This window comes from Mus musculus, chromosome 8 (assembly GCF_000001635.26).
Source record: "Mus musculus strain C57BL/6J chromosome 8, GRCm38.p6 C57BL/6J".
NCBI classification, from domain to species: Eukaryota; Metazoa; Chordata; class Mammalia; order Rodentia; family Muridae; genus Mus; species Mus musculus.
Window position 1 is genome coordinate 84,353,070 of NC_000074.6, and position 27,362 is coordinate 84,380,431.

The 27,362-nt window shown below is 48.4% G+C and overlaps 1 protein-coding gene across 30 annotated transcripts in view; it reads left to right on the forward strand.

Moving 5' to 3' along the window:
* Nucleotides 1-27,362, forward strand: part of Cacna1a (calcium channel, voltage-dependent, P/Q type, alpha 1A subunit) — a 301,621-nt gene that overhangs the window by 14,439 nt on the left and 259,820 nt on the right. For all 30 annotated transcript variants that reach the window (XR_003947227.1, XR_003947223.1, XR_003947224.1 and 27 more), the window contains exon 2: nucleotides 3,756-4,056. Coding sequence is in view for 23 of the 30 variants with exons in the window: in XM_006530609.3 (XP_006530672.1) it covers nucleotides 3,791-4,056 (266 nt within the window). In the remaining 7 variants the exon portion in view is untranslated. The remainder of the gene's footprint in view (nucleotides 1-3,755; nucleotides 4,057-27,362) is intronic.

Here is a 27,362-nt window from a genome sequence, read left to right on the forward strand (position 1 = left end):
GCCCCAGATGAGTGGCTGTGTGAAGCCACTAAACCCCAGCTTGGCGGATGGTGGGGGGTGGGGGCACAGTCCTAGGTTCCAGGTTTTCAGCCTTGGGCATCCCAGACACCTTTGGACTGTGGAAGAGCTGAGAACAGAATAGGAGTCCCAGAGGGCTGCTCAGTCAGCCCCCAGGCCAAAGGGAGGAGAGGAAAGGGGGAAAGGGGGCGCTGGGTGGTTCCCACGAGAGCAAGAGTCTTTGGTCAGGTCCGTGGCTGGAGCATAGGAAGGCCTTCCAGCGGGAGGTTAGACTTGGCTCATTAGAGGAAAGCTATCCCATCATTCAAGCACAGCGGGCCTTGATGAACAGAAACAGTCTATGGTTTTGGAGCTTTATTGTAGAAAGGCAGGGAGAAAGAGAGAAGGTAGAAAGAGAGAGAGGCCAGGCATGGCCACATTGGGGGGGGGGGAATAGAGAGAAGAAGGGCTAGAGAGGAGGAAAGGTGAGAGCTTAAAGAGAGTGAGGAGGGGCCAAGCAGCCCCTCTTATAGTGGGCTGGGCTATTTTGTTGTTGCCAGGTAACTATGGGGAGGAGCATACCTGGCTACAGTCAGGTAACTGTGGGGGTGGAGTCTAGCCAGAATGTCAGGATCTTGGGACATTGTCTGTGTGACTGATAGTCACACACCTCTCCTGTGGGGGATGTGGGGGCAGTAACTTCGACAGGAGCCAGGGGTCCGGGAGACATGATTGAACACCTTCTGTCCCATGTAGGTGGAAATCACCACCCATTGGATCCCCCGGGGTTCAAGACCTATGCTCGACTGGAGACCAGGCTGTCTGTGCACAGCCGACTGCCCCACAAGTAGGAAAGTATTTGGCTCAATCACAAAAGCCTTCAGAGATGCTCACAGTACAGAGGGAGGTTGCAGGTCAGGATCTATTAAACCCTACAAGTTCCAGGATTTGAAAAGAGATTGGAGGGTTCCTGCACTTGTCACACAATTACAATGGAACTTGAGAAAGAGCACAACAGGGAGTAGGGAGGCCTGGCTTCCTGCAGTGGGGACCTTGCGATCGGGCTACTTGCTTCTCTGAGATTATATGTACAGAAAATTCATGGATGCTGGAGTCGCTTGTGTTTGTGTGAGAAACTTCCTAATTGCATTCTTCACTTGTGCCAAATTTCCAGTTGATTCTGAGAACTCTGGGCTTGAAAAAAAAATGCCATGAGAAAGGGTGGATTCCAAGCAGCAAGTATCACATGTCCTGAGAACTAAGAGAAGTCTTCCCTGTGGTCTGTGACACCTTGTAGGCTCCACTCATGTTCTCTGCTCCTCTCTTTGCTCAGTTGTTTTCCTGGGCCTTTGCTTGGTCTTTGAGCAAACCCCACACAGTTCTGCCTCAAGGCCTCTGCTTATACTGTTTCAGGTGGCTGGAAAGCCCTTCCTTCAAATACTGCATGATTTCTGCATCACCTTCAGGCCCCCGCTTGGCGGTCCCCTCCACAGTGGCCTTCTCTGGGCTCTATTTAATATGTTGCTGGATCACCCAACATGTCACATCAACTCTTCATTAAAGGCTAAACTGAATGCCACATGAAATTAGTATATTCAAGTGTAATTCCAAGTACCTTCAAATGGCTATATTTGGAGAAAGAATCTGTTAAATAGGTAATTTATGAGCTGGGGATGTAGTTCAGTTTGATGTAATACTTGCCCAGCATGCACAAGGCATGATAAAACCCTATAATGCTATAATAAACCCTTTCTGCGAGCCCCACATAAAGCCAGATGAGGCAGCACACATCAGTAATCCAGGCTCGGGAGATCACTGCAAGCTGGGCTACATGGTAAGATCGCATCTTAAACAACAGCTTCCCCTGGCCTGCTGGTGTTCTGCACTCACTGTGGAGAAGGACCGACCAGCAGCTTCAACACAGGCCAGGGCACACAGAGCCCCCATGGGCAGGGGAAAGCTTTCAGTGCCCATGGTTGAGTCTGTACTGAACACCCACATGTGATTTTCTTCCTAAACAATAGAGTGTGCCAGCCACATTCACACTCTAGGTGTCCAAGGTCACCTAGAGAGACTTTGGCGTCTGTAGGATTATGTCTCCAGTCTCTGTAAGTCTGTGGTGACAAATAAAAAAAGCCAGGCTGACAGTACAGGCCTGTCTGCCATACCAGCTTTTCAAGAGGCTAAGGCAGGAGAATCACAAGTTTGGGGCCAGCCTGGGCTACAAGAATAAGTTTCATGACAAACTTGGCGAAACAGAAAGTGAAAAAGAGCTGGGAGTCGAGTCCTTGCGTGGTGTGCTCCGACTCTGCCTCCATACTGCAAGTAAATAGAATTAAACCAAGGACAAAGTAACAGATTAAAGAGCTGGCATGGTGGTGCGTATGTATAAGCCTCGCACTGTCCAGGCTCAGGTAGAAGATTGTGAGTTTCAGCCTAGCCTTGGCAGCAAGGTGAGACAGCCTCAAAAATTAGTAAAATAGGGACTGGAGAAATGACTCCGTGGCTAAAGGCTCTGGCTGCTCCTGCAGAGGACTGGAGTTCACACCACACCCACATAGTGGTTAACAATGGGCAGGATCCCATTTCAGGGGATCCAGCACCATCTTCTTACCTCCCAGGGTGTGTACACAGACAATGCACAGACTGCATGGAAAAACACTCGTGCACATAAAAAAACAGCAAAATCGGAAAGGTATAGGATGGCTCTGTGGGTAAAGGCCACTGCTACCAAGCCTGATAGCTTGAGCTCAGTCTCTGGAGCCCAAGGATGGAGGGAGAGAACTGATGCCTACAGCATTGTCCTCTGATCAGTACAGATGGCCCACGGCACACCCATACACCCATCACACACACACAGACACAGACACACACACACAATTTAAATAACAACAAGAAGAAAATAAAGGGCTAGGGGGATAGCTTAGTATATTGGGACCTGAGTTCAATCCCTAGGGTGTGTGTGTCATGTCGGGGGTGGGGGTGGGGGTGGGGACAGAGGCCAGGCATGGTGGTACAAGCTAGAATCATGATGCTGGGGAGGCAGAGACAGGCAGACTAGACTAGGCTCACTGGTCAGCTAGCATAGTCTACTCTATTCCAGGCCAGTGAGAGACTCTGTCTAAAAAACTAAGGTGGTAGCCCCTGAGGAATAGCACCTAATGTTGATCTCTGGCTTCCGCATACATATATGCACATACCAGTGCCCCATGCACACTGCAAACACATGAATATAATAAATAAAACATCGAGACAAAGAAACTAACAGACAGGCTCTCGGTGTGCTTTCTAACTACACAGGAAGCAGATCAGGACCAGCCTCTTGGTCCAGTGCAACTGAGTTTGAACTTGCCATCAGGGATCTGAAGTCCACTGGACGCAGGTCCAGAGCACAGAAAGCAAGGGCTTTAGAGGGTCCACTTTGCAGAAGGGAGCATCTAGATGTGAGAAAGCACCCCTCCCCCACCCCTCCCCACCCCACCCCAGTTCGATCTGGAGCTAGGTAGTTCTATTGCTTAGCATCAGCCACACCCTTGCGCCCTTTCAACCCATGGCCTGTGTTGCCCGGCAACTGCTAGAAGTGTCTTTCCTGCCCCCCAGTTGCCAAGGGAATACTCAATCCTGGCAGCCGGGCCTGGGGCGCTGAACTTCCGGGCGCAGGGTGGGGTGGCCTCTGCTGTTCACACCTGCTCGCGCACAGCCCTGGCCTCCCCTCAGTTTCTCTCACTCTGCTCTCCTTGTCTCCTCTCTCCCTCCAGTTTCCTCTCCTGGGATATCTGAGCGAGGCCCATGGATGCCGAGGGCCTCTTGGGGCTCTGACCCCATGCTTTCTCCCCTCAGTCATGAGCTCCTGCACAGCCCAAGGTACCCAGGCACGGACTGCACCCTGGCAGGCTCATCCAGGACTCTGCATGTCCCGTGGTCACAGCAGATGAGCGGAAGCCTCGAGGGGCCAACTCTGAAACGGCGTGGTGGCGTGGTGGACCACCGGGATGTCATCTTGGCCCACCAGGCGCACAAAATGCACAGCACCCCTCAGGCCAGAAGGAAAGAGTGGGAGTGAGTATTCACGGGGCAGGCTGTAAGGGAGCTGTGCGGGGCTTGTGGGCCAGCCAAGCCTGAACTGGCAAGCTTCAGGGGATAGAATGCGCTGATATGGTGTGGGTGACTCCAGTTGTCCCTTGACAGTCCATCAACCCTCTGCCTTAAGGTTGCCTGGAATACTCTGAACCGGCTTTGTAAAAGACCCGGATCCCTTGTGCGCAGTGGAGCCAGAAAGGACTGGCAGAGGGGACAAGTGCTTTCTCTGGGGACTTGGGTAGGGTGCGGGGAGGTGGGGCATGTTGGGAAAGGCTGGGAAATTCTGCCTTCAGAGGTACTCTGGCCCAGCTGTGAGGGAACGAGCTACGCTGATAGCTAATGGGAAGTGGTTTGGAGAAAGGTTCAACTACAAACAATCCCTTTGCCACTGCATCTCTAAGCGGATTGCTAGGGCTTAATAACATTTTATTTCAAAGGTGTAAAGCTGGGGTGGTTTCCTGGGCTGACACTGATGGCTGTGATGTACCCATGAGTAACAGCAGGAGCCGCTGATGCTAGCAAGACAGGAACCAGTTTAAGTCCCTCAGTCTTCATACCCTGCCATCCCAGGGAGGCTGCGTGTGTGTGGTCACCCTGCTTATCTGCAGCTGCCACTGTTCCTGGAGAAGGGGAAGCCTGTGGGTGCTGATGGGCGGGAACGAATGCAAGGTGGGCCTGAGCACGTCTGGTAGGCTGGATGTGAAGCAGGCCTACTTGAAGTGCCCTCTGAGGTAGTTCCTAAGGTTATGGCTGGATGTGAAGCAGGCCTACTTGACGTGCCCTCTGAGGTAGTTCCTAAGGTTATGGCGACACCTGGTGGTATGTCTGAGCATCTATGGGCGGCGGCAAACTGACCCGCGTTCCTCACCCTTAGGTGTTGCCATGTATCCGGCTTTCCTCCCATGCATGTGTCCACCTGTTCACTCAGTATGTCTACCCATGCATCAGTTACCCCAACCATATGTCTTCCCACGTTCGCCTACTTTGCCTCTCCCTCCTCCACCCACACACTCACTGTCCAACCCATCCAATCCGTCCTTCACTAGTAACCAAAGCACCTAGATTGTGCCTCTCCAGGGCTTCTCCCCACCCTTCCTCTTCGGTCTCTCCGCATTCATGCTCTTCTTGCTTTTTTTTCTCAGAAGCAATGAGACCTTTAAAAGGTTGCAATGAGTATTCGCACAGACTTTCAGCAAGAAGATTCCCCGCCGCTCCCCCCCCCCCCCCCCCCCCCGCCTTTTGGAGACAGGGTTTCTCCGTGTAGTCCTGGCTGTCCTAGAACTTTCTTTGTAGACCAGGCTGGCCTCAAACTCACAGAGATCCTCCTGCTTCTGTCTCCAGAGTGCTGGGATTTAAGGTGTGTGCCACCACCACCTGACTCAGGAAAGAAACTTTTAGGGCCAAGAAAGTGTTTTGTTTTGTTTTTGTTTTTTCTTTTTAAGACTTATTTATTTATTTTATGTATGTGAGTACACTGTAGCTGTACAGATGGTTGTGAGCCTTCATGTGATTGTTGGGAATTTAATTTTTTAGGACCTCTGCTCACTCCAGTCAGCCCTGCTCGCTCAGTCCCTGCTCGTTCCAGACCAAAGATTTATTATTATAAATAAGTAAACTGTAGCTGACTTCAGACACACCAGAAGAGGGCGTCAGATCTCATTGTGGATGGTTGTGAGCTACCATGTGGTTGCTGGGATTTGAACTCAGGACCTTCAGAAAAACAATCCGTGCTCATATCCACTGAGCCATCTCACTAGCCCAAGAAAGTGGTTTTTGTAAAACACATTTTAATAGATTGTATTTATTTTGTGAGCAAGCACTTGGAGAGCGGTGTGGGGTGGTGTGGATGTGGAGGTCAGGTATTCTAGAGTATTCTAGTCAGGTATTCTTCCACTGTTTTCTACTCCTGCCAAGAAGACAATTTTTCAGCACATCCCTGGGTATTTACTTTGTTTATTTATAGATATATTCTGCTAAACATATCATGTGAATTAAAATGGAAATGGGGATATCCATAAAATATATAGTATTTTGAAGAAATTTTGTTTGTTGCTTTTGAGGCAGCAAATTTTCTTTCTATTCTTTTAAAAAAAATTCTTTTTCTCTTTTGTTTTTTTCCTCTCTCTCCCTCCCTCCCCCCCCCCTCTCTCTCTCTCTCTCTCTCTCTCTCTCTCTCTCTCTCTCTCTCTCTCTCTCTTTCTTTTCTCTTTTTTGGAGACAGGGGCACTCTATGTAGGCCTGGCTGTCCTGGAACCTGCTAGGTAGGCCAGGCTGGCCTCAGCCTCACAGAGCGCTGCCTGTGTCTGCTTCCTGCATGCTGAGTTATTGCTGGAAGTGGATCCTGATGCACGGGCAGGTGTTACCTTGTGATCCTGCAGTCTCTGGATTCCAGGCCTGAGTGCCAGGGTTAGCACTGACTGTCAACTTGACAGAATCTAGAGTCACCAGGGAGAAGGGCCTCCCGGGGATTGTCTTGGCTTTGTGGACTGAAATGTAGGGTCCTCCCCCTGCAGATGGCTTCCTTTCTTGACCTTCATGGGTCCCCAAACTGTAAAAAGGAGAAAGCAGACAGAGGGCCAGCACACAGGCCTCAGTCATCCCTCTCTGCTCTTCCCTGGAGGTGCAGTGTGAGTGGCTGCCACAGACTCTGCTGTGGCTTCCCCTGCAGCAAGGCCCTTATGAGCAGGAAGCTTAGAGCAAGCTTTCATTCTCAAATGTCCTCAGAGCACTTGTGGTAACTGGAACGAGACATTGGCTCCAAGTTCAACTGCAGCTAACCTCCTGCTGTGGACTTTGCCTTCCCTCTGGGTTCTTCTTTGTCTTATTCTGGACATGTTCAGTGCAGTATAAGTTGCTGGAACCCCACAAGTCTATGATCACATTCAACACTCACTAGGATCTTCAGGCTCAGGCCACAAGACCATGCCCCCCCCCTTATTTTCTGAGAATTTAAAAGCAAATCTCAGCCCTTAACTGCCTTTATAAACTTCAGTCCATCTCTAACGCACACGACCTGATCTCTTTGGGGGGTGGGGATGTGGGTGATGCTCTGTGCTATGTTTGATCATCAGCTCTGTTTTTATGATGGAGAAGTACACAGAGCACACAGCTGAACAAGCAGTGGCTTCAGAAACATCAAAATCCAGACCCAGATCTGGAAGTGGGTCCCTTATACAGCACTGGCCACTGGCCCTTGAGGCTATTGATCTAGGAGCTCCTAGGAATGGAGTCTCTGAGTAGCCATCGCTCTGACTAGATCGTCTGTGCTGTGGAGTAACCATATCAGGACGTCCTTACTGGCTCTCCCCTCCCCTCTTCCCCTCCTCTCCTTTCCCCTTTCTTCTGCCTCCCAAGTGCTGGGATTGCAGGTGTGTGCTACCAGGCTGGGCTAAAGTTCCCTTCCTTTGTGTGTGGATTTGTCTGCCTCGTGTGTGTGTGTGTGTGTGTGTGTGTGTGTGTGTGTGTGTGTGAAGGTGAACCTCAGGTGTTCTTGTCTGATCAGGAATTTGCCAAGGCTGGTCAGGCAGGGAGCCTCAGGGAGCCCATGACCTCCCAGTGCTGGGATTTCAGGTGTGCACCACTATGCCTGGTCCTCATGTCCGAGAATTGACCACTGAACCATCCTCCCAGTCCATCTTTCTCTTTTAAGGCTGAGTAATATTCCTTTGTATCTCTAGACTGTTGCACCTCTTACCTGCCCACCTAGCAATGGGACTCATGCTGGCTCCCTTCTGTGTATGAAGCCACACTAAGCATGGGTATACAAGTGTCCCCTCGGACACCCCCTTCAGTTCTTTGGAGATTATATTCTAAGTCAGAATTGCTGGAATTTCAGGTTTCACTAAACTTTTCTGTTGTTTAAAGCCCTCTCTGCTCTCCGTTTCCCTTGCTCTTCCCCCGGCATGGTAAGCCCACTCCTGCCATCCCAGCAGCTGGGAAGTGGAGGCAGGAGGATCAGAGATTCAAGATCATCTTCAACTACATAGAAAATTTCAGGCCAGCCTGGTCTGCAGAGCAAAATCCTGTTTTAAAGAAAAACCAAACAAAACCCCCCAAAGACCGGTGCTGTGTCTTGGTGAAGCACTGGCCCAGCTTGTACTAGGTCCTGTGTTCTACCCCAGCACCACAGAAACCCAGGTGTGGTGGGTGATGCAGATCTGTAAGTCCAGCATTGGAGATGCAGAGGTAGGAGTTCTTGGCTACATAGAAAACTGAAGGTCAGCTTGGGCTATGAAATTTTGTCTCAAAAAACAACCCCTCCTCCAACTGAACAAAACCAAACCTCTCTCTAAAAACATAAAGAGATAAAGGGGTTGTTGAGGCAGGCTAAGGGTTTGCTCAGTGGTCATGAACTCTTCCCAATCATAAGGACTGGGGTTCAGATCGCAGCACTCCCCTCAGGTGGCTCACAAATGCCTGTGACTCCAGCTCCAAGGGATCTGGTCTCCAAGGGTATCAGTGAGCACACACACACACACACACACACACACACACACACACACACACACACACACACACACTCACTCACACACTCAAATCCTTTGTAAAATAAAGGAAGGAAAGAAGGAAGGGAGTGAGGAAGAGAGAAAGAAAGAGGGAAGAGAAAGAGAGGGGAGAGGAAGGAGAGGAGTGAGGAGAGAGGAGAAAGAGACCCCCAGTGGGTCCTACAGTGTGTGCCTGGGTTATCTGAGCTGCTTCTGTGGTCCTGTGGCTGAAACTCCCCACCTGGAGTTTCACCTTGGAGCTAAGGAGCAAGGTTAGCCACCTGGGCAATGACTGAGATCCTCCATCATCAGTTCTGGCTACCCTTTGTTGACAAGCAAATTAGATCAGTACTGTTTGGTGTCTCTTAGGATGAGTGGAGTCTCTCCTTCCCTCCTTTTGAGACAGGGTGTCAGTCTACAGCCCAGGCTGGTCTGGCACTGAGTGACCCTCCTGCTTGGTACCCAGTGCTGGGACTGCAGATGTGCCCCCAACGCCTGATTCTGTCTAGTTTTCCCACCACCCTTTGACAGCCTCACTGTGTAGCCCAGGCAGGTCTTAGATCCTCTTACCTCAGCCCCTGGAATGCTGGCATTATATACACAGCCCACCACACTCCACCAGCTCAATAATTTCTTACTCTTACAGGAAACTATAGAAGAAATAGAATCTTGAAACCATATCTGTAAGCTCTTCAAGGATATAGGAATTAATTCTTTTAACGTTTAAAAGTATTTATTTTATATGCATGTCTGTGTGCCATGCTTATTCAAACCCCAGAAGTTCCCAGCAACCACAATGGCAGCTCATAACCATCTGTGACTTTAGCCCCAGGTCCTCTGGAAGAACAACCAGTGGTCCTAATCACTGAGCCATCTTTCCAGATCTCTCTCTCCCCCGCCCCCACTTTTTTCTTAAACTTGCATGGATGGGCTGGGGATAGGAGTGGTGGGGTGCTGGCCTAGCATCCTTGCAGCCTGAGGCTCCATCCCCAGACCCTCCAGAAAGCTCCACTGTTGCTGACTCACTCTCTGTCTAGTGAAGCCTGTGATGGCCACCAGATCCACATGTGCATGGGAGCCTGAATCCACCTGAGCTCACTGAGAAATGAGGGAGAAGCCGGTGAGCTATGATAACTATCACTTTAGACATACCGCAGGGAGCGAATAGCTGAAATCCTTTCTTTTAGCTGTTTTCAGGTGATGTTATTACTAACCTGTGCTGCAGACTCACAGCTTCCAAGGCTGCAGTCCATGCTCACCAGCTTCAGTTTCTGGGCTGTATTTGTGATGAGGCACGTCATGGTGTGTTGCATATGGTGAGGCAGAACTCACTGAGAGGTATTCTGGGAGGAGAGAGGGATCGGGGTTCTAAATCCCTGTTGGGGGTCAATCCCCTGTGACTTCAGTTTCTTCACTAGACCCCACCCCTCACTGGTCCCATCCATCACTCCCGAACACCAGCACGGGCTTCAGCATGTAGCCTTCGGGGCTCATCTCAGCAGTCCAGACTTTAGGAGTTTTATGAGTACTTACCTGGACATTCACGGTCAGTGTGTGGAGATGCATATGACTGCAGATATGTGTATGTTTGCATGCAGGTGTGTGCTGAGCCAGAGGACAACCTTGGTGACCTTCCCCAGGTGCCCAAGGAGGTCACCAGCAGACCTTGCGGTGAGCTCTGCCTCACTTCCCAGAGGGGGGCTTTTTAAAATTTAAGTCTGAGAGACTTAAATTAAAGATTTATTAAATTAAATTAAAGATTTATTTATTTTATTTATATGAGAACACTGTGGCTGTCTTCAGACACTCCAGAAGAGGCATCAGATCCCATTACAGATGGTTGTGAGCCACCACGTGGTTGCTGGGAATTGAACTCAGGACCTCCGGAAGAGCAGTTAGTGTTCTCAACCGCCAGAGCCTTCTCTCCAGCCCGCAGGGAGCGCTCTTAACTATGAGCCTTGTTGGTTTAGCCCCAGCACACACTGCCTGCCACTGCTGGAATTTTACATTGGTTCTCAGGTCCTAAGCTTGTGTAACAAGCGCTTTACTGTGTGAGCTGTCTCCTCAGCATCATCCCCCTTAGTGTTTTTATGAGACACCATTTCCTTACTCCCGGGAACATTTGGCGATAATTTTACCTCAAACAGCGGAACTGTGTGTGTTTGTCTGGCTCCCCGTGTTGAAAAATGCATCCTTTAGAACCTTTTAGGAACTGCGTTTGCGGACCAGTGGTTTAGAACCGCCGGGTTCCCGCTTGAAGGTTCTGTGGCAGACCACCAGGAGGCGCTGTGGTCCACGAGCTGAGCAGGTACCAGGCCTCAGAAGCCGAAAACGCAGATCCCAGGTTGTGTCTCCTGGCCTTTCGCTTCCCAGCTTTAGGGAGCAGTGTTCTGAGACACTGGTCGCAGAGCCCTCAAGACGTCATTTCTCACCATACCAGTCCTCACACAAACCAGTTCTTTTTAAATGCGAAATGAATCTGGTAAAGATCAGTTGCAGGCAGGCTAGCTGGGCTTTATGCACAAGTTTGGAGACCTGAATTCAATTCCTGGAACCTGTGTAAATGTGCCAGGAGCGACACGGTTCCACATTACCGTCTGAACCCTCTCTGCATGCTGTGGCTCAGGTGTGAGAGCACTCACATACACAATAATAATAAAGGAAAAACTTCCAAGATCAATTGCAAGGGATTGTGGCTGTCTTAGTGGCTGGACTCTCGCCTGGCATGTGGACAGAGTTTGAATCCCAGGTCTATCAGGGTCTACGCGGCTGACCCTGAGAGCGGAAAACCTCGTCCTCTCTATGGTCTGGTTTCCTTGTCTGTAAAGTTGAGACAGCGATAGCATCCAGCTCTGGGTGGCAAACATTTCCTTTTGTTCGTGGGTCTATACATGTTTGTGCGTGCAGGCGTGTATACACACGTGAGCATGCATGTGGAGGTCAGAGGTCAATCACAAGCATAATTTCTCAGGAGACCTCCACTCTGGTTTTGTTTTGTTTTGTTTTGTTTTGTTTTGTTTTGTTTTGTTTTAGTTTTTAAAGAAAGGTCTCTCTCTGTAACCCTGGCTGTGCTGTTCACTATGTACACCCGGCCGACCTGAACTCACAGAAATCTACCTGCCTCTGCCTCCTGAGTGTTGAGATTAAAGACATGTGCCATTTATGCCTGGCTTCCACTCTGGTTTTTAACACAAGTCTCTCATTGGGTCCTGGGGCTCATCATTAGGCTAGCTGTCTGCTCTGCAGCCCCAGCAACCCTGGGATCCTCCGGTCTCCCCTCCCCCTCCCCCTCCCCATGCTAGGGATACAAGGCTGCAAGATGTCTGGCTTTTTCCATGGGTCCTGGGGATGAAGCTCAGGTCCTCATGCTCAGAAGGCTTTCCGCACTGATTCTTCTCTGCAGCCTCAGGCGGCAGCTTCTCTACAGTGTGGGCTCAAAGACACTTGGCGTACATTCTCTGTACCAGGCAGAAGGGACAAATGGTCTCAGGGCCTCGTCTCCATAAGGAAAAGAAAAGAGATGAAACCTGGCTTTTAGACAGGACCTGCTTAGGAATCAGAACGCTTTCTTTCTATTCTTTCTTTCTTTTTTTTTTTAAGGGAAGGAAGGTTGAACAATTCTAGCCTAGTTGATATTAAAAAGAAATAGGTCTGGTCCCAGGGCGCTGCTTCTCCAGTGCAGCTGGCTGGCTTGCAGGGCAGAGAGACCCTCTTTTTGTCCTTTGAATAGTGGCCTTGGCTTCAAGCCACAAAGGAAGGTCTACAGAGGCTCTGGGGTGTCCCTCCCCCCCCCCCAGTGCCTGGCAGGCTCTCCATGCTCTATGCTGGCTCCTAAGTGTCTTGCAAGCACATGTCCCTGAAGTCTCCCTCCTGGCATAGGACTTTTGATGTAGGATTCACTTGTGCCTTAGGTCTCAAGTCTATAACAGTGCTGATCCATCCTTCCTCTTTGTGGGGTCCATGAGCTTACGCTGGCCCGTCTCTCCCTGGCTTTCACCACCAGCACAGGACGATTCTGAGCTTACAACGCCTATCACTTAGGTTTTGAGGCAGGGTCTCTGACTGACCTAGAACTTGTTCATGAGGCTGGGCTGGCTGGTTGGTGACCCCAAGGGCTCTGCCTGTCTCCACAGCCCCAGTGCTGAGATTACACACTTGTGCCACCCTGCCTAGCTTTTATAATCATCATTGTTATTATTTTTATTATTACATTTATATTTTTTGTGTTTATGAGGTTGCATATCAGGGTACACATGTGGAGGTTGGGGGACTTTTTGAAGTCATTCTCTCCTTCCATCACGCAGATCCTGGGGTTCAAACTCAGACCCTCAGTTTTGGTAGGCGACTCCTTTATCCGTTGAGCCACCTTGCTAGACCTGACCTGCCTATATATACATGTATGTATGTATGTATGTATGTATGTATGTATGTATGTATGTGAGACTTTTGCCTACATGTGTGTATTTGTACTGAATGCATGCCTGATTTTTGCAGAGGTCAGAAGAGGGCACCAGAAACCCTGGAAAATGGTGTTACTGACGGTTATGAGCCTCTGTGTGGACCTGGGAACTGAACCTGGGTCCTCTGCAAGAGTAGCAAATACTTATAACCTCTGAGCCATTTCTCAAGTTCTTTCATTCCCTTCTAATGTGTATATGTGTATTCCTGTGCATGGATTTGTGCACAAGAATGAGTCCCCAAATAGGCCAGGATAGGTCACTGGATTTCTGGAACTGGAGTTAGATATGCTATGAGCCACACCCTGCATGAGTTTTGGGAACCAAACTCAACATCCTTAGTGTTCGAGCCACTTCTCCAGCTCTGTTGCTTTGTGCTGCTGCCTCTTCCTCCTTCCCCTCCCCTCCTCTTCCTCCTCTTCCTCCTCTTCCTCTTCTTCCTTCTCTTCTTCTTCCTCTTCCTCCTCCTCCTCCTCCTCCTTTTTAAATGTATGTTCTGAATCTCAGACTCATGTCTTCATAAGAATTTTGGCATCTGTGCCCTTTCCCCAGCCGAGGTCACACTTCTGTGTACTTTAACCCATATTCAGTGCCTTACCCTCTCCCACTTATGCTCATCTGAGGCTCTCTCTAGCTCTTCATTTGCAGTTTGGATGTCACAAATCCACTTTGGGGTGAAAACACAGTTCAACACAAACAGATCAAAAGCAAAGCATGCCCAGAGCTTCCTGGGAGCAGAGTAATCCTGGTCTGATTCCAGTATGGATTCTCATTCCTTGAGGTCCAGTGGCTTCCCGTGAGGAAGCACAGTCTAGATGATTGTTCAGATACCGAGATGGTCGCATCCCAGCCAGTAGAGAGCAGTTGCTTTCTTGTGAGAAAGCTCCCTGATCCTTCCAGGTCCCTTGCTGGGTCTCAGATGCATCCAGAGCATCCATATTCTAGAAGTGATGTCATTTGCAGGTATAGGGAAGGGACCCCAGCCACAGATGCTCAACCCCTTTCCAGAATATGATGGCGAATCTACTTAGAACTTGTGTGCCCATCCCAGACACACTAAGGGGACTTCAAGTGACAGGATGCAGCTGAAGTAGAAAGCTGGGCAGGTGAAATCCACACCAGGCCTCATAAGTCCTCCACAGTCCAGGGAAGGCAAGGGATCCCCCCTTCTCTGAATTGATTTCAGATGATTGTAGCAGACAGAAAGAAAGTAATCACATTAAAAGGTGTTTGAAATCCTAGAGCTCTGCAAAAACAAACCAAACAAAACCTAGCAGATTTTTTGTTGTTTTGTTTTGTTTTTGCTCTTATTTCACCCGGTGTGTGTTTAGCACAGGGGCCATTTCCCCTCCTAGATACATTCAATCTCCAGATGGTTGAGTCTGTAGACCCAGAGAGCCAACCATTTTTTAAGTGCATCTTGGATTTCCACATCTGACCAGGTAAGTAGAGCACACGGCTGAGTGGGAAGGCCTGGGACCAGGGTGTGGCTCTGTGGTTACAGAAAGCAGAGCTGCTGCCCTGGCCCTGAGAGTGACTTCTGGGAGAAGCCTCTCTGCTCTACCCTTGAGTTTCATGGGGACCAGGTGACAAGGTGAAGTCACTAAGGATGTGAGAAGCAGAATCATTAGAACCAGCTATGTGTTGGGTTAGGGTATTGCTATGAAGCCAGGCTGTTCTGAAACTCTCTAGCCTTCTGTCTCAGTTTCTGGAGTGTAAAGATGTTGGCCTGTGTCACCATGCCAGGCTACACTGATGGCTCTGACCATGTTTTGAGCCATGAGTACTCTGCAGTCCGGTGAAGTCAAGGGACCCACCTCTCTGAATGATCAAACCAGACGGAGGAAGTCAATCATGTTGAAAGCATTTGAGATCCTGGAGTTGTCACAGACATGTTTCTCTAAGTGCTATGTACAGCAGAGCCGGTGGCAGATCAGAGAGGCCAAAGTAGTGGAAGTGAATGGGCTTTCAGAACCTCTTCTGGGTGACATAAACACTGTCTCTATTGGCAACAAAGTCACAAGGATCCTGCTGATCCCACTGCCACCTGTTGCTTTGAAGTGTCACTGCAGCTAGAAATGGTGAAAGAAAGATGTGAAATTTTTTCCATCCAGATTGCAGACTTTGTAAATTAAAATTAAAATTAAAAATAAAAATTAAAAAAAATACTGGGCATGGTTATACAGGCTATCACCCAGCATTTGGGAGTCTGAGGCAAAAAGATAGAGTGGCAGAGACTAGCCTAGGCTATGTAGACAGGGCTTTATATAAAAACAATCAAACAACCTCCAATAAATAAAGTGACAGGTAAAGAAAGAAGTGAGTTCAGAGGGAACACTGAAATTTCTTGATGGAAGAGGTGGTTAAAAAAAAAAGGAGGAAGCTAGGAGACTATAACAGGTTGGGACACAGCCTGAGAGGGCTCAGAGGTTAGCAGCACTCACTGCTCCTACAGAGGACCCAGGTTCAGTTCCTAGAACCTCTGTCAGTTAGCTCACAATGGCTTGTAGCTTCAGCTCGAGGAAGATCTGATGCCTTTGGCTTCTGGCCTCTTTGAGCACTGAACTTACATGGCATGCATTCACATGGAAACAGAGACACATATAACTAAAAATATAAATAAAAACGGGACTAGAGAGATGCTCAGTGGTTAAAACCACTTGTTGCATCTGTAGACAACCAGGTTCAGCTCCCAGCACCCACATAATGGCTCACAACCATCTGTAACTCCAGTTCCAGGGAATCTGATGCCCTCTTCTGGCCTCTTTGGGCACAAAGTATGCATATGGTGCACAGACTTACATGCAGCCAAAATGAATAAATATTTTATTTATATAAAATGAATAAATATTTTTAAAATTTAAAAATAAGTCTTTTAAGAAAAAGAAACCAGGGGAAAGTCAAAGGGGGCCAAGGGCTAGAGGTTGGGGAAACTGAGGAACAGTGTGGTTATGCCTTTGGGCTTAGGAGCCACAGCACCCAACATCAAGTCTTGATCCAAGTTCACTGCACCCTTGTAATGTTAATGTACTTGCTCACACCCCACTCCTGGTACCAATCGCAGACTCCATTGATTTCTGTGGTACCTTACGGGCTCTTTTCCTCATTTGTGACATTGCATTGCCCACTTTAGAGTGGTGGTGTCAGAATGGAGTGAGCCAATGAGTACCCCCAAAGCACTCAGATCCTAGACCCTCAGTTCCAGGACTCCTGTGAATACCCATGTTGTTCATTAGTTCCTTAGTATTCACTGAAAACAGTTTTAACTTTACTTGAATGGATCAAACAGTCATGCAGAGTTGGGCATTATGATGTGGTGTTTCAATCTGGTGCACAGCACTGGAAAAGTCAAAGGCATTACTGTGTCCATCATCTCCCAAGCTTCACATTGAAAACGAGGCTCTGAATACATCAGGGATCTTCTGTGTCTGTTCTCCCTCCCTCCCTCCTCCCTCCCTTCTTCTTCCCTCCCTCTCTCCCTTCCCTTTTCCCTTTCTTCTTTCTTTTGGATGTGTGTGCTTGTGTGCACATGCACGTGGAGGCCCAGGTATCCTCAGGTTCCTTTTATTAAGCAGGGCTTCCCTCTCATTGTCCTGGACCTTGCCATAGTGAGCCCCAGGACCCTGCCTGTCTCTGCTCCCAGTGTGTACATGCTGAGCAAGCATGTGCTTACACACTGAGCGAGCATGTGCTCACACACTCAGCTATTCTTTGTGTGGGTGCTGGGGCTCTAACTCAGGTCCTTCTGCTTGTGTGGCAAGCACTGCTTTTATTTAAGGCATCTTTCTGACCCCATGAGGAAATCCCTTACTCGCTGTTTTGTTTTTTGAGGCAGGCTTGTGCTTTGTAGCCAAGGCCAACCTCACACTTGTGCCTCCTGAGTGTGGGCTCAGAGGTGTCCAACCCCATGTCTGGCTGCTGTTGTTTGCTTTTGTTGCTTCTCAGAACTGCAAGGGGTGTGAGCTTTCAGTACAGTCCAGTTGAGGCCTGGCTAACCTTCTAACTCCCTCTGCACTCCTCCTCTTTGGATTAACTTTGACTGGCTTCTCCTGCAACCCAGTGAGACACAGTTAATAAAAATTACAGCAAGACTGGCTTCCAAGAGGTGCCTGCCCCTTCCTGCCCCTTCCCATCCTCCATCCTTCCTTCACGTCTTTCCTTCTTTCCTTCTTTCTTTCTTTCTTTCTTTCTTTCTTTCTTTCTTTCTTTCTTTCTTTCTTTCTTTCTTTCTTTCTTTCTTCCTTCCTTCCTTCCTTCCTTCCTTCCTTCCTTCCTTCCTTCCTTCCTTCCTTCCTTCCTTCCTTCCTTCCTTCCTTCCTTCCTTTCTTTCTTTCTTTCTTTCTTTCTTTCTTTCTTTCTTTCTTTCTTTCTTTCTTTTAGAAACAGGTGCCAGTCTGTGGCCCAGGACAACCTGAAAGACACTGATTTAAATCAGACTTACAGCTGTTCTCCTGCCTCAGCATCCTTAGTGCTGGGGTCATGGGCAGAAACACCACATTCAGCTCTGGAATGCTTTCTTTAGAAAACAAACGTCCCTTCCCAGAATCCCTGGAAATTCTTCAGGATCTTACTGGTCCACACCTGGCCATTTGTCTCAGTTAGGGTTTCCATTGCTGTGAAGAGACAGCATGGTCACTGCAACTCTTATAAAGGAAAGTGCTTAACTGAGGGTGAATTACTGTTTAGAGGTTCAGTCCATTATCATTGTGGCAGTGTGCATTTTGATCTGCAAGTAACAGAAGTGACCCCCCTCTCTCCCTCCTCTTTCCCTTTCTTCTTTCTTTTGTGTGTGTATGCATGTGTGCACATGCATGTGGAGGCCCAGGTGTTGTTCTTTTTTCTTTTTTCTTTTTTCTTTAGGGCTTCTTGTTGGTCTGGACCTTGCTCTATAGGCTACGCTAGCTTACTAGTGAGCCTCAGGACCCTGCCTGTATCTGCCCCCAGTATTTACAAGCTGAGCATGTGTTTATACGCTGAATATGTGTTTACACTCTGAGCATGTGTTTACACGCCCAGATGTTCTTGAGCCCAGCAGGCTTGAGCTTCTGAGACCTCAAAGCCCACCCCCAAGAACACACTTCCTCCAATGAAGCCATACCCACTCCAACAAGGCCACACCTCCTATTAGTGCCACTCCCTATAGGCCCATGGGAGCTACTTTCACTAAAACCACCACACCATCCATGAACAAATGGCTAACAATTGCAAGTACCCTGGACTGACTAGGAGGGTGTGGTCTCTGCCCTTTTTTGATGTGAGTTGGAGTTTACACCCCTACGTGAGTGTGGTTCTGAGTGGTGGCCGGGCCTCCTGTCCTGAGATGCTCCTCCACCAACTCCTCTTCCCCTGTGCAGTTCTGAGAAGGTAAAGGGGATGGTGACAGGATTGTGAGTGTGGCATCCAGTGTAGCTGGAAACAGCCATCAGGGCCATGGGCTTCCATGGCTAACCTGGACAACTCCAGGAGGCGCCATTTACACACATGGTGTAGACAAGAGTGTCCTCTGGGGCCTCTCTGAGGAGCAGCTGTGGTAAATGCCTTCCAAGAGTCAGTGTGAACTTAACAGTGGATGCCAAGTGTTAAGCTGCACTCATTTTGCAAACAAGAAAAAGAAAAAGAAAAAGAAAAAGAAAAGGAAAAGGAAAAAGAAAAAGAAAAAGAAAAAGAAAAGGAAAAAGAAAAGGAAAAAGAAAAAGAAAAAGAAAAAGAAAAAGAAAAGGAAAAAGAAAAGGAAAAAGAAAAAGAAAAAGAAAAAGAAAAGGAAAAAGAAAAAGAAAAAGAAAAGGAAAAAGAAAAAGAAAAAGAAAAAGAAAAAGAAAAAGAAAAGAAACAGAGGCTCAGTAGTCTAAGGTCACACAACAATGCAAGTAGATTTCAAATCCAAAAAGCCCCGCCCTGGATCCTGTGCCCTCATCACCTAGGAGCCATTAGTCTCTTGGAGTTGCCCAAACTGTGGTTCAGCTTCTCACATTTCACTTCATGTCTGGGGACTCTTCAACACTGTCAAGCCTGAAAGTCACTGGCTGGGCTAGGGTTGAACACCGCTGCGGGAGCCCAGCTTGAAGTCAGCTTGTTAATGTTAACTAGCATGGACACCCCAACCACTATTGTGAAGGCTGCGGAAAATTCCAGTGACTTGCCAATAGGTCTCCTCTCTTCGGGGTTTTTCTTGGCATGGAGAGAGCAGGTGAAAGTGTGAGCTTCCTTAAAGGATCAGAGGAGGCAGTGTGAACTCTGGGAGGCTCAGTGTAGACAGGGCCAGGACCAGGACTAGGGAGAGAATTCACCGGGGTTCTTGGCTTCTCTGTTCCTGTCTCTTTGTGGTCAGATTTCTGGAACTATGGGAAGCACCGTGGGAACAACATGAAGCAGCTAGAATTTGTTCTGGCTCACGGTTTCTCAGGGCTCAGTCCATGGTCACTTGGTTCTGCTGCTTTGGGTCTGTGGCAAGGTACCGTCTATAAGGTAAGGGCAATGCTTACCAATCAGGGAGTCACAGTCAACCCAACTCATAGCATCCTGAAGCTAGACACCAGCCAGGTCAAGGGCGTCTGGTCAGTACACAAGCTCCCCTTCAGGCTAAACCCACTGGTGAGTTGACACCCCCAGCTGATGCGGTGGCACACAGCTGCCATCCTAGTACTTTGGAGACTGATGGACAGGGTCACAGTCAGTCTGAGTTACATAGTGAGGCCCCCATCTCAAAGAAACCAAGAGCTTGGGCATGGTTTGATGGCAGAGTCCCTGCTTAGATTACTCAACTGAGGACCCGGGGTACGGCACGCAATAGAGCCCCTGTCCAGGATTTCCCAGTGAGAAGCTATGGCCATAGCCTAGTAATAGACTAGCTGGGGGGCAGGGGAGGGGGGCTGAGCCTGTGGCCAGGGGTAGAGCTCCTTTCCAGTATGCATGGAAGTCCACACTGGAAAAACAAGTTAGCTTGTGACTCACCTGAGAGCAGCTGAGACAGTGAATTCACCCATTTTGTCCTCTCTGTTGAGAACTCATCCCTGTGATAATCAAACTTGGCGTTGAGTTCCCTGTGGTTGCTCACCCTAGAGACCTCCTAAGGTGCCCAAATATGTGTTTATTTTCTGGGTCAAGGAGAAGTCCAGCTATGCAAAGCAACAGACAGGGCCCCGGGTGCTCATAGTCTCTACAGAAACAGAACTCTGGACCTAAAGCATGCTATCCAAATGAGGGAGGAAAGGAGCAATGGAGGGAGGGAGAGAAGGAGAGAGTGAAAGACAGACAGACAGACAGACAGACACACACACACACACACACACAGAGAGAGAGAGAGAGAGAGACAGAGAGAGACAGAGACAGAGACAGAGACAGAGACAGAGAGGTACCAAGGTACTGCGCTCAGAGGAATTCATCTTTGAACTTCTACAATGAGGGTTGCAGACCCAAAAAAGCCCCTGTGATAATTTGAAGATACAAGAGCCACAGCACCAGTGATGTGGGGTCTAGTCTAACAACCAGTTTTCCAGAGAACTCATGCTGGCCCAGAAACCTAGCCCACTCCTGGGAGACATCAGGAATTTATGGGCGGAGTCTCACCAGTGCTTCCCTCCCACTTAGAGGCCCCATCACCTCAACACTATTGCGCTGGGGACCAGGCTCCATGAAGAAGGGTAAAACAGACAGGTGGAGCCAAGCAGAGACTCTTAAAGCTTTGGCTGAGATTTTTCCCTGGTCACATGACCGTGCTGCATTGCAAAGGTGGCTGAGAAACCGTCAGCGCCTGTGCCCAGGCTTCAGACTGCCACGGGCAGCTTCCTGAGTGAAGATGACTGATTTGGGACACACTTGACAACCTTTCTCTGTGACGCTTTCCGCCCCGGTGAGGAGCAGCAGGCTCATAGCCTGCCTGTCCTGCCCTCTGGCTGCACCCAAAAAAGCCTTCCTGGCTTGCTCCCCAGGGCAGTGCTGTCCACAGCCCCGGGGCTTGCTGTTCTTCAGCACGGAGACATGGAGAAATCCACCAGTTTTTCCTCCTTTTCTCTTTAGAGGCCACTTTTCTGGATCCGGAAAGCGGCCTAAACCTGCCAACTAGACAGTCCATTCACAGAACACTGCGGCGTTCAGGTGTCCTCTTCAGTCATACATATACATATACATATACATATACATATACATATACATATACATATACATATACATATACATATACATATACATATACATATACATATACATATACATATACATATACATATTCCTTTTTTCAAATCATCTGTGTGTGGCTGTGTGTACACATGCCTGTGGGGGATGGGAGCATGCCGCATGAGTGTTTCTCTTCACCCAGCTTGAGGTAGGGTCTCTTCGGCCCTTGCTTGAGGCTAGCCAGCCTGAGAGCGTCTGAGTGGTTCTCTGGTCTCCGCGTCTCATTTCTGTGGGAACTCTGGGTCTGCAGATGTGCACCACCACATCTGGCTTTTTATGCAAGTTCCGAGGATCCTAAAGAACTGAAATTTCCAGGCCTGCCTTGACCGTGAGCATTTTTACCTCCAGAGCTGCCTTCCAGTCTCCCCACCTTATTTCCTGAGATGGGGTCTCTCTCTGAGCCCACAGCCCTCCGATTCAGCTAGGCTGCTGGCCTAGCTAGCAGAGAGCCCCCTAAAATCCTCCTGCCTCTGCCCCGGATTAGAGCTTGGTGTCTGCGGCCTTGCCCAGCTTTTACAGGCGCGCTGGGGCTTGGCGCTGGGGCTCTGGCTCTGGTCCTTTCTAAGGCAAGCGCTTTACTGACTGAGCACTTTCACAGCCTGACACATTCTAAGTTAGATTATATGTTGAGTTAGCTGTCCTTTCATTGGTGGTGGAGAAAGGTTGTGGGAGGTAAGACCTCGCATGCTTCAGGGCTTTCTTGTTCTCCTCTGGGAGAGGCTGGGGTCCCTCCAGCCCTGGTATGTATACTCAGCCTCTATAACCGCTTCCCCACCCCTCCTTTTTTTTTCTTTTTTTTTGCCTTAGAAGCATTTTTTTCCACTGCTCCAGCATCTTGCCTGCCAGTTCTCCTGAGTTCTCCTCTTCCTCCCCCCAACTCGAAGGCTTTTTCCAAAGCTTTCGGTTCTAAAAGTGCTGAGGCCGCTGCTGTCTCTAGGAGTTCTGCACTCCTGTAGTCACTGGAAGGCAGCCTGCAGAGATGTGCCAGCCCCTCCCCCTCAGGGCAGTCAGCCACCCTGTAAGTGGTAAGCTCTGAAAGCAGCCTTCCTCTAACTAGCCCGTGACTCTTCTGCGACTTACAAACAAACAAACAAACAAACAAACAAATGAAAACCAAAATGAAACAGAAAACCTCATCTTTGACTGTAATCATTTCTGTTTGTTTATTGAGTCAGGGTCTAACTGGTCACCCAGGCTGTTCTTGACCTCGAGGCCCTCCTGGTAGCCTCCCAGACAGTACCAAAGGGAATCAAACTGTACTCCCCATACAAGCCTGCATGGTCAATGCTAAAATCATGCTCATCCCCAGATCTGGAAACTCAGGCACAGAGAGGGTAATTGACTTACCTAAGGTCTCACAGCTAGAGTTGGCCCAGCTACACTTCAGACCCAGCAGTGTGAATCAGGAATTAATAAAGGAATCTTCATCTTGTCTGTCTCCAGGTGCTGGCAGCCTCCAAAACAGGTACCAGTGATCACACGTCCTGCCTTCCATTGGAGGTTCTCGATGATCCTCTTACCACAGCCGAAGTATGGCAGAGGGGAGGTCGGGTTATAAAGGGACACTGCTTTTGTCCCCCTCAGCTTCTGTGCTACTGCTGTGTATTGTATGTGTGTGCACGTCAGGTGTGTGTGCACAGATGGGGATGTATATGTCAGAGAGTACTTTTCCAGAGCCGGATCTCTTCTGTCTGCTGAGGCAGTCTCTCTTGCTTCAGGATGGCTGCCTATGCCTGATTCTTCTGTCTCTTCCCGGCATCTCACTGTGGGAATGCTGGCATTACATGTGCACACCACCTGTCTGTAGCTCTCTCTCTCTTTTTTAAAATGTGGTTTCTAGGGATTGAATTCAAGCTGTCAGCCACCATAACTGGGCTGCCCCTCACTCCAGTCAATCCTACGCCACATCTGTCTGTCTGTCTGTCTGTCTATCTATCTATCTATCTATCTATCATCTGTCTGCCTATCTACTTATCTATCTATCTATCTATCTATCTATCTATCTATCTATCTATCTATCTATCTATCTATTGTCTGTTTATCTATCTATTGTCTGTCTGCCTATCTATCTATCTATCTATCTATCTATCTATCTATCTATCTATCTATCTGTCTATCTGCATGAACCTATGTTCATACACACAAGTGCTGTGGCATGCATGTAGAGGTCAGAGTTCACATTGTGATAGTCAGTTCTATTTTCTCCATGTGGGATCCCTGGATCAAACGTGGGCCATCCAATCCTAAAGGCACTGTGTTGCAGAGGCCTCTCCTCTTCCATCTGCACGGAGATGGGGATCGTGTGTTAAAGCCTGTGTCACCATGTCTAGGGTGAATGACTTGAGACACCTGTTTCAAACTATCTCTGGTGAGAGTTCTATTTAGGACGCTTTTCTCCTGTGTTTTTCCCTGCTCCCCTTTCCTCCTTCCATAGCTCTGTCCTTTCCTGGTCACTTCCCAGGAGGCAGGGTAGCTGGATTGTGAGGGTTCTGAGCAGCTCCACGGCGAGCAGCTGGTGGTGGGGGTGTGAGAAGAATGTGCTAAATTAGAGGTGACTGTGGCTAGCAGTGGATGTAGGAGCTGAGTTGAGGTTCTCCATCAGAACTCCCCTTCCAGACAGATCGCCTCTCTGTACTTCTGACGCTCTGGAGGGTTCAGCCTGGTAGGTGAGCATAGACACAGCTCAGGCAGGGGACGACCACTGCTGGCAAGGGCCACAGCTTCTTCCTCTGTCCCTCCACATGCTTCGACTCCTCTTTAACCAGAGGAGAGATGCTAGACAAAAGCCACAGCCATGGTCTCCACTGCAGGCTCTGCTCTTTCTCTCTCTTTAAAAATAAATTCTCTGTTGGGCATGGTGGCACAGGCCTTTTGAGACAGAGGTAGGCAGATGTCTGAGTTTAAAGCCAACCTGGTATACAGAGTGAGTCCCAGGACAGTCAGGGCTACTATAAATACATACATACATACATACATACATACATACATACATACATACATACATACATACATACATATACACACACAAACAAAAATTTCCTGTGACTGGAGAGACAGTTCAGCAGTTAAGAGCACTAACTGCTCTTCTAGAGGACTGAGGTTCAATTCCCAGTATTAACATGGTGACTCACAGACATTTGTAATTCCATTTTCAGAGGATCTGATGCACTCTTGTGGCCATCATTGGCACCAGGCATGCACAGGCATACACACAGGAAAATACCCTTGTACACCAAATAAAAATAAATAAATCTTAAAATCCCCGTTGGTGGGAGGTGACACTTCACTGGTCGGTCAATTAGTTGTTCATTTGTTCAGTTAGTAGACTGGCTGTTTCCTGGATACTGCTGTGCTCAGGGCCTGGACACAGAGATGAAGGGGCCCAGACAATTATGCCTTGGGAACAAACAGTACAGGCACCACACAAATGAGCCATCTCCAGCAACAACGAATTCTGGAGGAGGAAGGCTGGGCAGGAAGTGGGAGCCACTGGGCTGGTTCTGCAACCAGGAAGGTCATATGAGGGAAAGGCACCCCCAGACAGGTGTGACAGGGAGCTGTGGTGTGTCGGGCTCATGAGTATGTTAGAGAAACATTGCAGGTAGTTGGCACAGCCCTAGGGCACTGGACTAAACGCTTTTTATATCAGAGACAGAACTACGGGAGCTGACTTAGGCTGGCTGCATGGTGGCAAAGGCTATGTAGCTCTGGTGCTTGGAAAGCAGAGGCAGAGGTCATGGGTTGTAGGTCCCCCTGGGGCTCCGCCGTGCCATGCTGATCCAACAACACAGAACAAAGCAACGTAACAGCAACATCTTAATTTTTAAAAGGTAGGAGACATGTGGATTTATTAACTCAAGGAATTTGAAATAGACTTAGGCACAACTGCACCTAGGGTGGGCATAAGTTCAGGTTCCAGGAATAGCTGTATCCAGGAACTGGAGTGATGTCACCAGCCTGTGTTTTAATAAAAGGTATTGGTCCTTGTTCTGGTTTCTAGGATCCTGGTGTACACTCCCGTAAAGCCATGTTCTATAGGACGTGTTCAAGGCTCCTGGTATACACTCCCGTAAAGCCATGTCCTATAGAATGTGCGGTAGGAGATGGGTCATACACTTCTTCTTTTTGCCCTGCACTCTTAGATCAGTCATGGACACTGTCCCAGTTTTTCCGTACCTGCTTTGCATCTTGAAATGGGCGATAGAATTCTCTCATGTGTGATGATGTGTGCATTCATCTACTCACGGGCGGTTCCTGGGGAGGCCATCTTTGCAGAGATGTAAGTGAGTAGGCGGTGAATACCACAGACTGGGGAGGAGGACAGGGTGTGCATACTTAATGTGTGTCAGGCTGGTAAGACAAAAGCATCCTGGGAAGGGGTGGTGGTGGCTGTACACTGATGTGATGGACAGGGACAGCGATGACAGAGGGGTGGGTAGATGGGAGTGCAGCTGAATGAATTGGTGGACAGATGATGGAAACAGAGCAATGGAAAAAAGGATGGACAGACGGATGGATGGATGGATGGATGGATGGATGGATGGATGGATGGATGGATGGATGAACACATAGATAGGTGGGTAGATAATTGGAATAGCTTTTTACCAATGTTCCCGCAGATCTTCCCAGCTGTGCCTTCCTATTTTCAGAGGTATGGCATTACACTTCTCTGGCAGAGGACTCTGGGCCACCCCAGCAAAGCACCTGCACCCCACCTGTTGCCACTTCCTGGTTTCGTGTGTGTCTCTTGGCTCCTGGTCACTTTGCCCAGTCACACACTGCTGTCTGTCCCAGTCCTTCATGTTACTGCTCTTCCTCCCTTCCATGCCTTCCTGCTACCTAGACATGTGATCTCAGACTAATCGTCAACTCCATTTAGGCCTCCGTTTCTTTACCTATAAAATGGGCATGGATGGGACACTTCTTAATCTGATTATAAAAATTCATAGAAAATGTCTTGAATATTTTTGGATAAGATGATGGTGCAAGATATAATTGCTGGGTTTTTTTTTTGTTTTTGTTTTTGTTTTTGTTTTTGTTTTTGTTTTTGTTTTGTTTTGTTTTTGAGACAGGCTGTCCTGGAACTCACTCTGTAAACCAGGATGGGCTCAAACTCAGAAATCCACCTGCCTCTGCCTCTCAAGTGCTGGGATTAACGGCGTGTGCCACCACTACCTAGCATAATTGCTGTTTTTTAATAAGAGGACTCATTATGTAGCACAGGCTGCCCTTGAACTTACAGTCCTCTTGCCTTAGTCCCTTGAGGGCAGGGATGAGTAGTGTGTCTCACCACACTTGGAAACAGTGCTTTTTTCTGTGGAGGTCTCCAGTGAACAGAGCTGGCCCCTTTTGATGGATACACAGATTATTGACAATATCCTCTCATAATGTATGAAGGCGTCCCTTATGTTGTATACTTATGATGCTTCACATATGTCCCTTGTATACAATAGTCTGATTAATAATGTTTATGATGGCTTCAGTGTCACATGGTGTCTTAGTTACTTTTCTATCGCTGTGATGAGACACCATGACCAAGGCAATTTATAGAAGGAAGAGTTTATTTGAGGCTTACAATTTCAGAGGGTCTGTGACCATCATGAGGAATGTCATGTCCGCATGACAGTAGACAGATAGGCACACCTCCTGATCCTTCCCAAATAGTTCCACAGGCTATGGACAAACATGCAAGCCTGTGGGAGCTATTTTGGTTCAAACAACCACATGTGGGAGACGGCACCAGGAGTTGTGTGTGACACACACCTCTGATCCCAGCACCAGGAGAAACTGAGATCATAGAAAAAGCCTATCTTTTTTTTAAAGGATTTATTTATTTCTTTATTCTCATTTCTATTTATTTACTTATTTATTTCACGTATGTCTGTACACCATTGCTGTCTTCAGACACACCAGAAGAGGGCATTGGATCCCCATTACAGATAATTGTGAGCCACCATGGTTGCTGGGAACTGAACTCAGAACCTCTGGAAGAGCAGTCAGTGCTCTTAACTACTGAGCCATCTCTCTAACCCTGGAGTCTCATTTCTTAGTCTCCATTTGTGCATTTCTTCGGTGGAAGTTCCACAAAACAGCCTGATGGTCTCTGAAGTACCATCAAGTCTCTTCTAGCTCTAACACCTTAGGTTTCCTAGATGGCTTGTAATTTATTCAT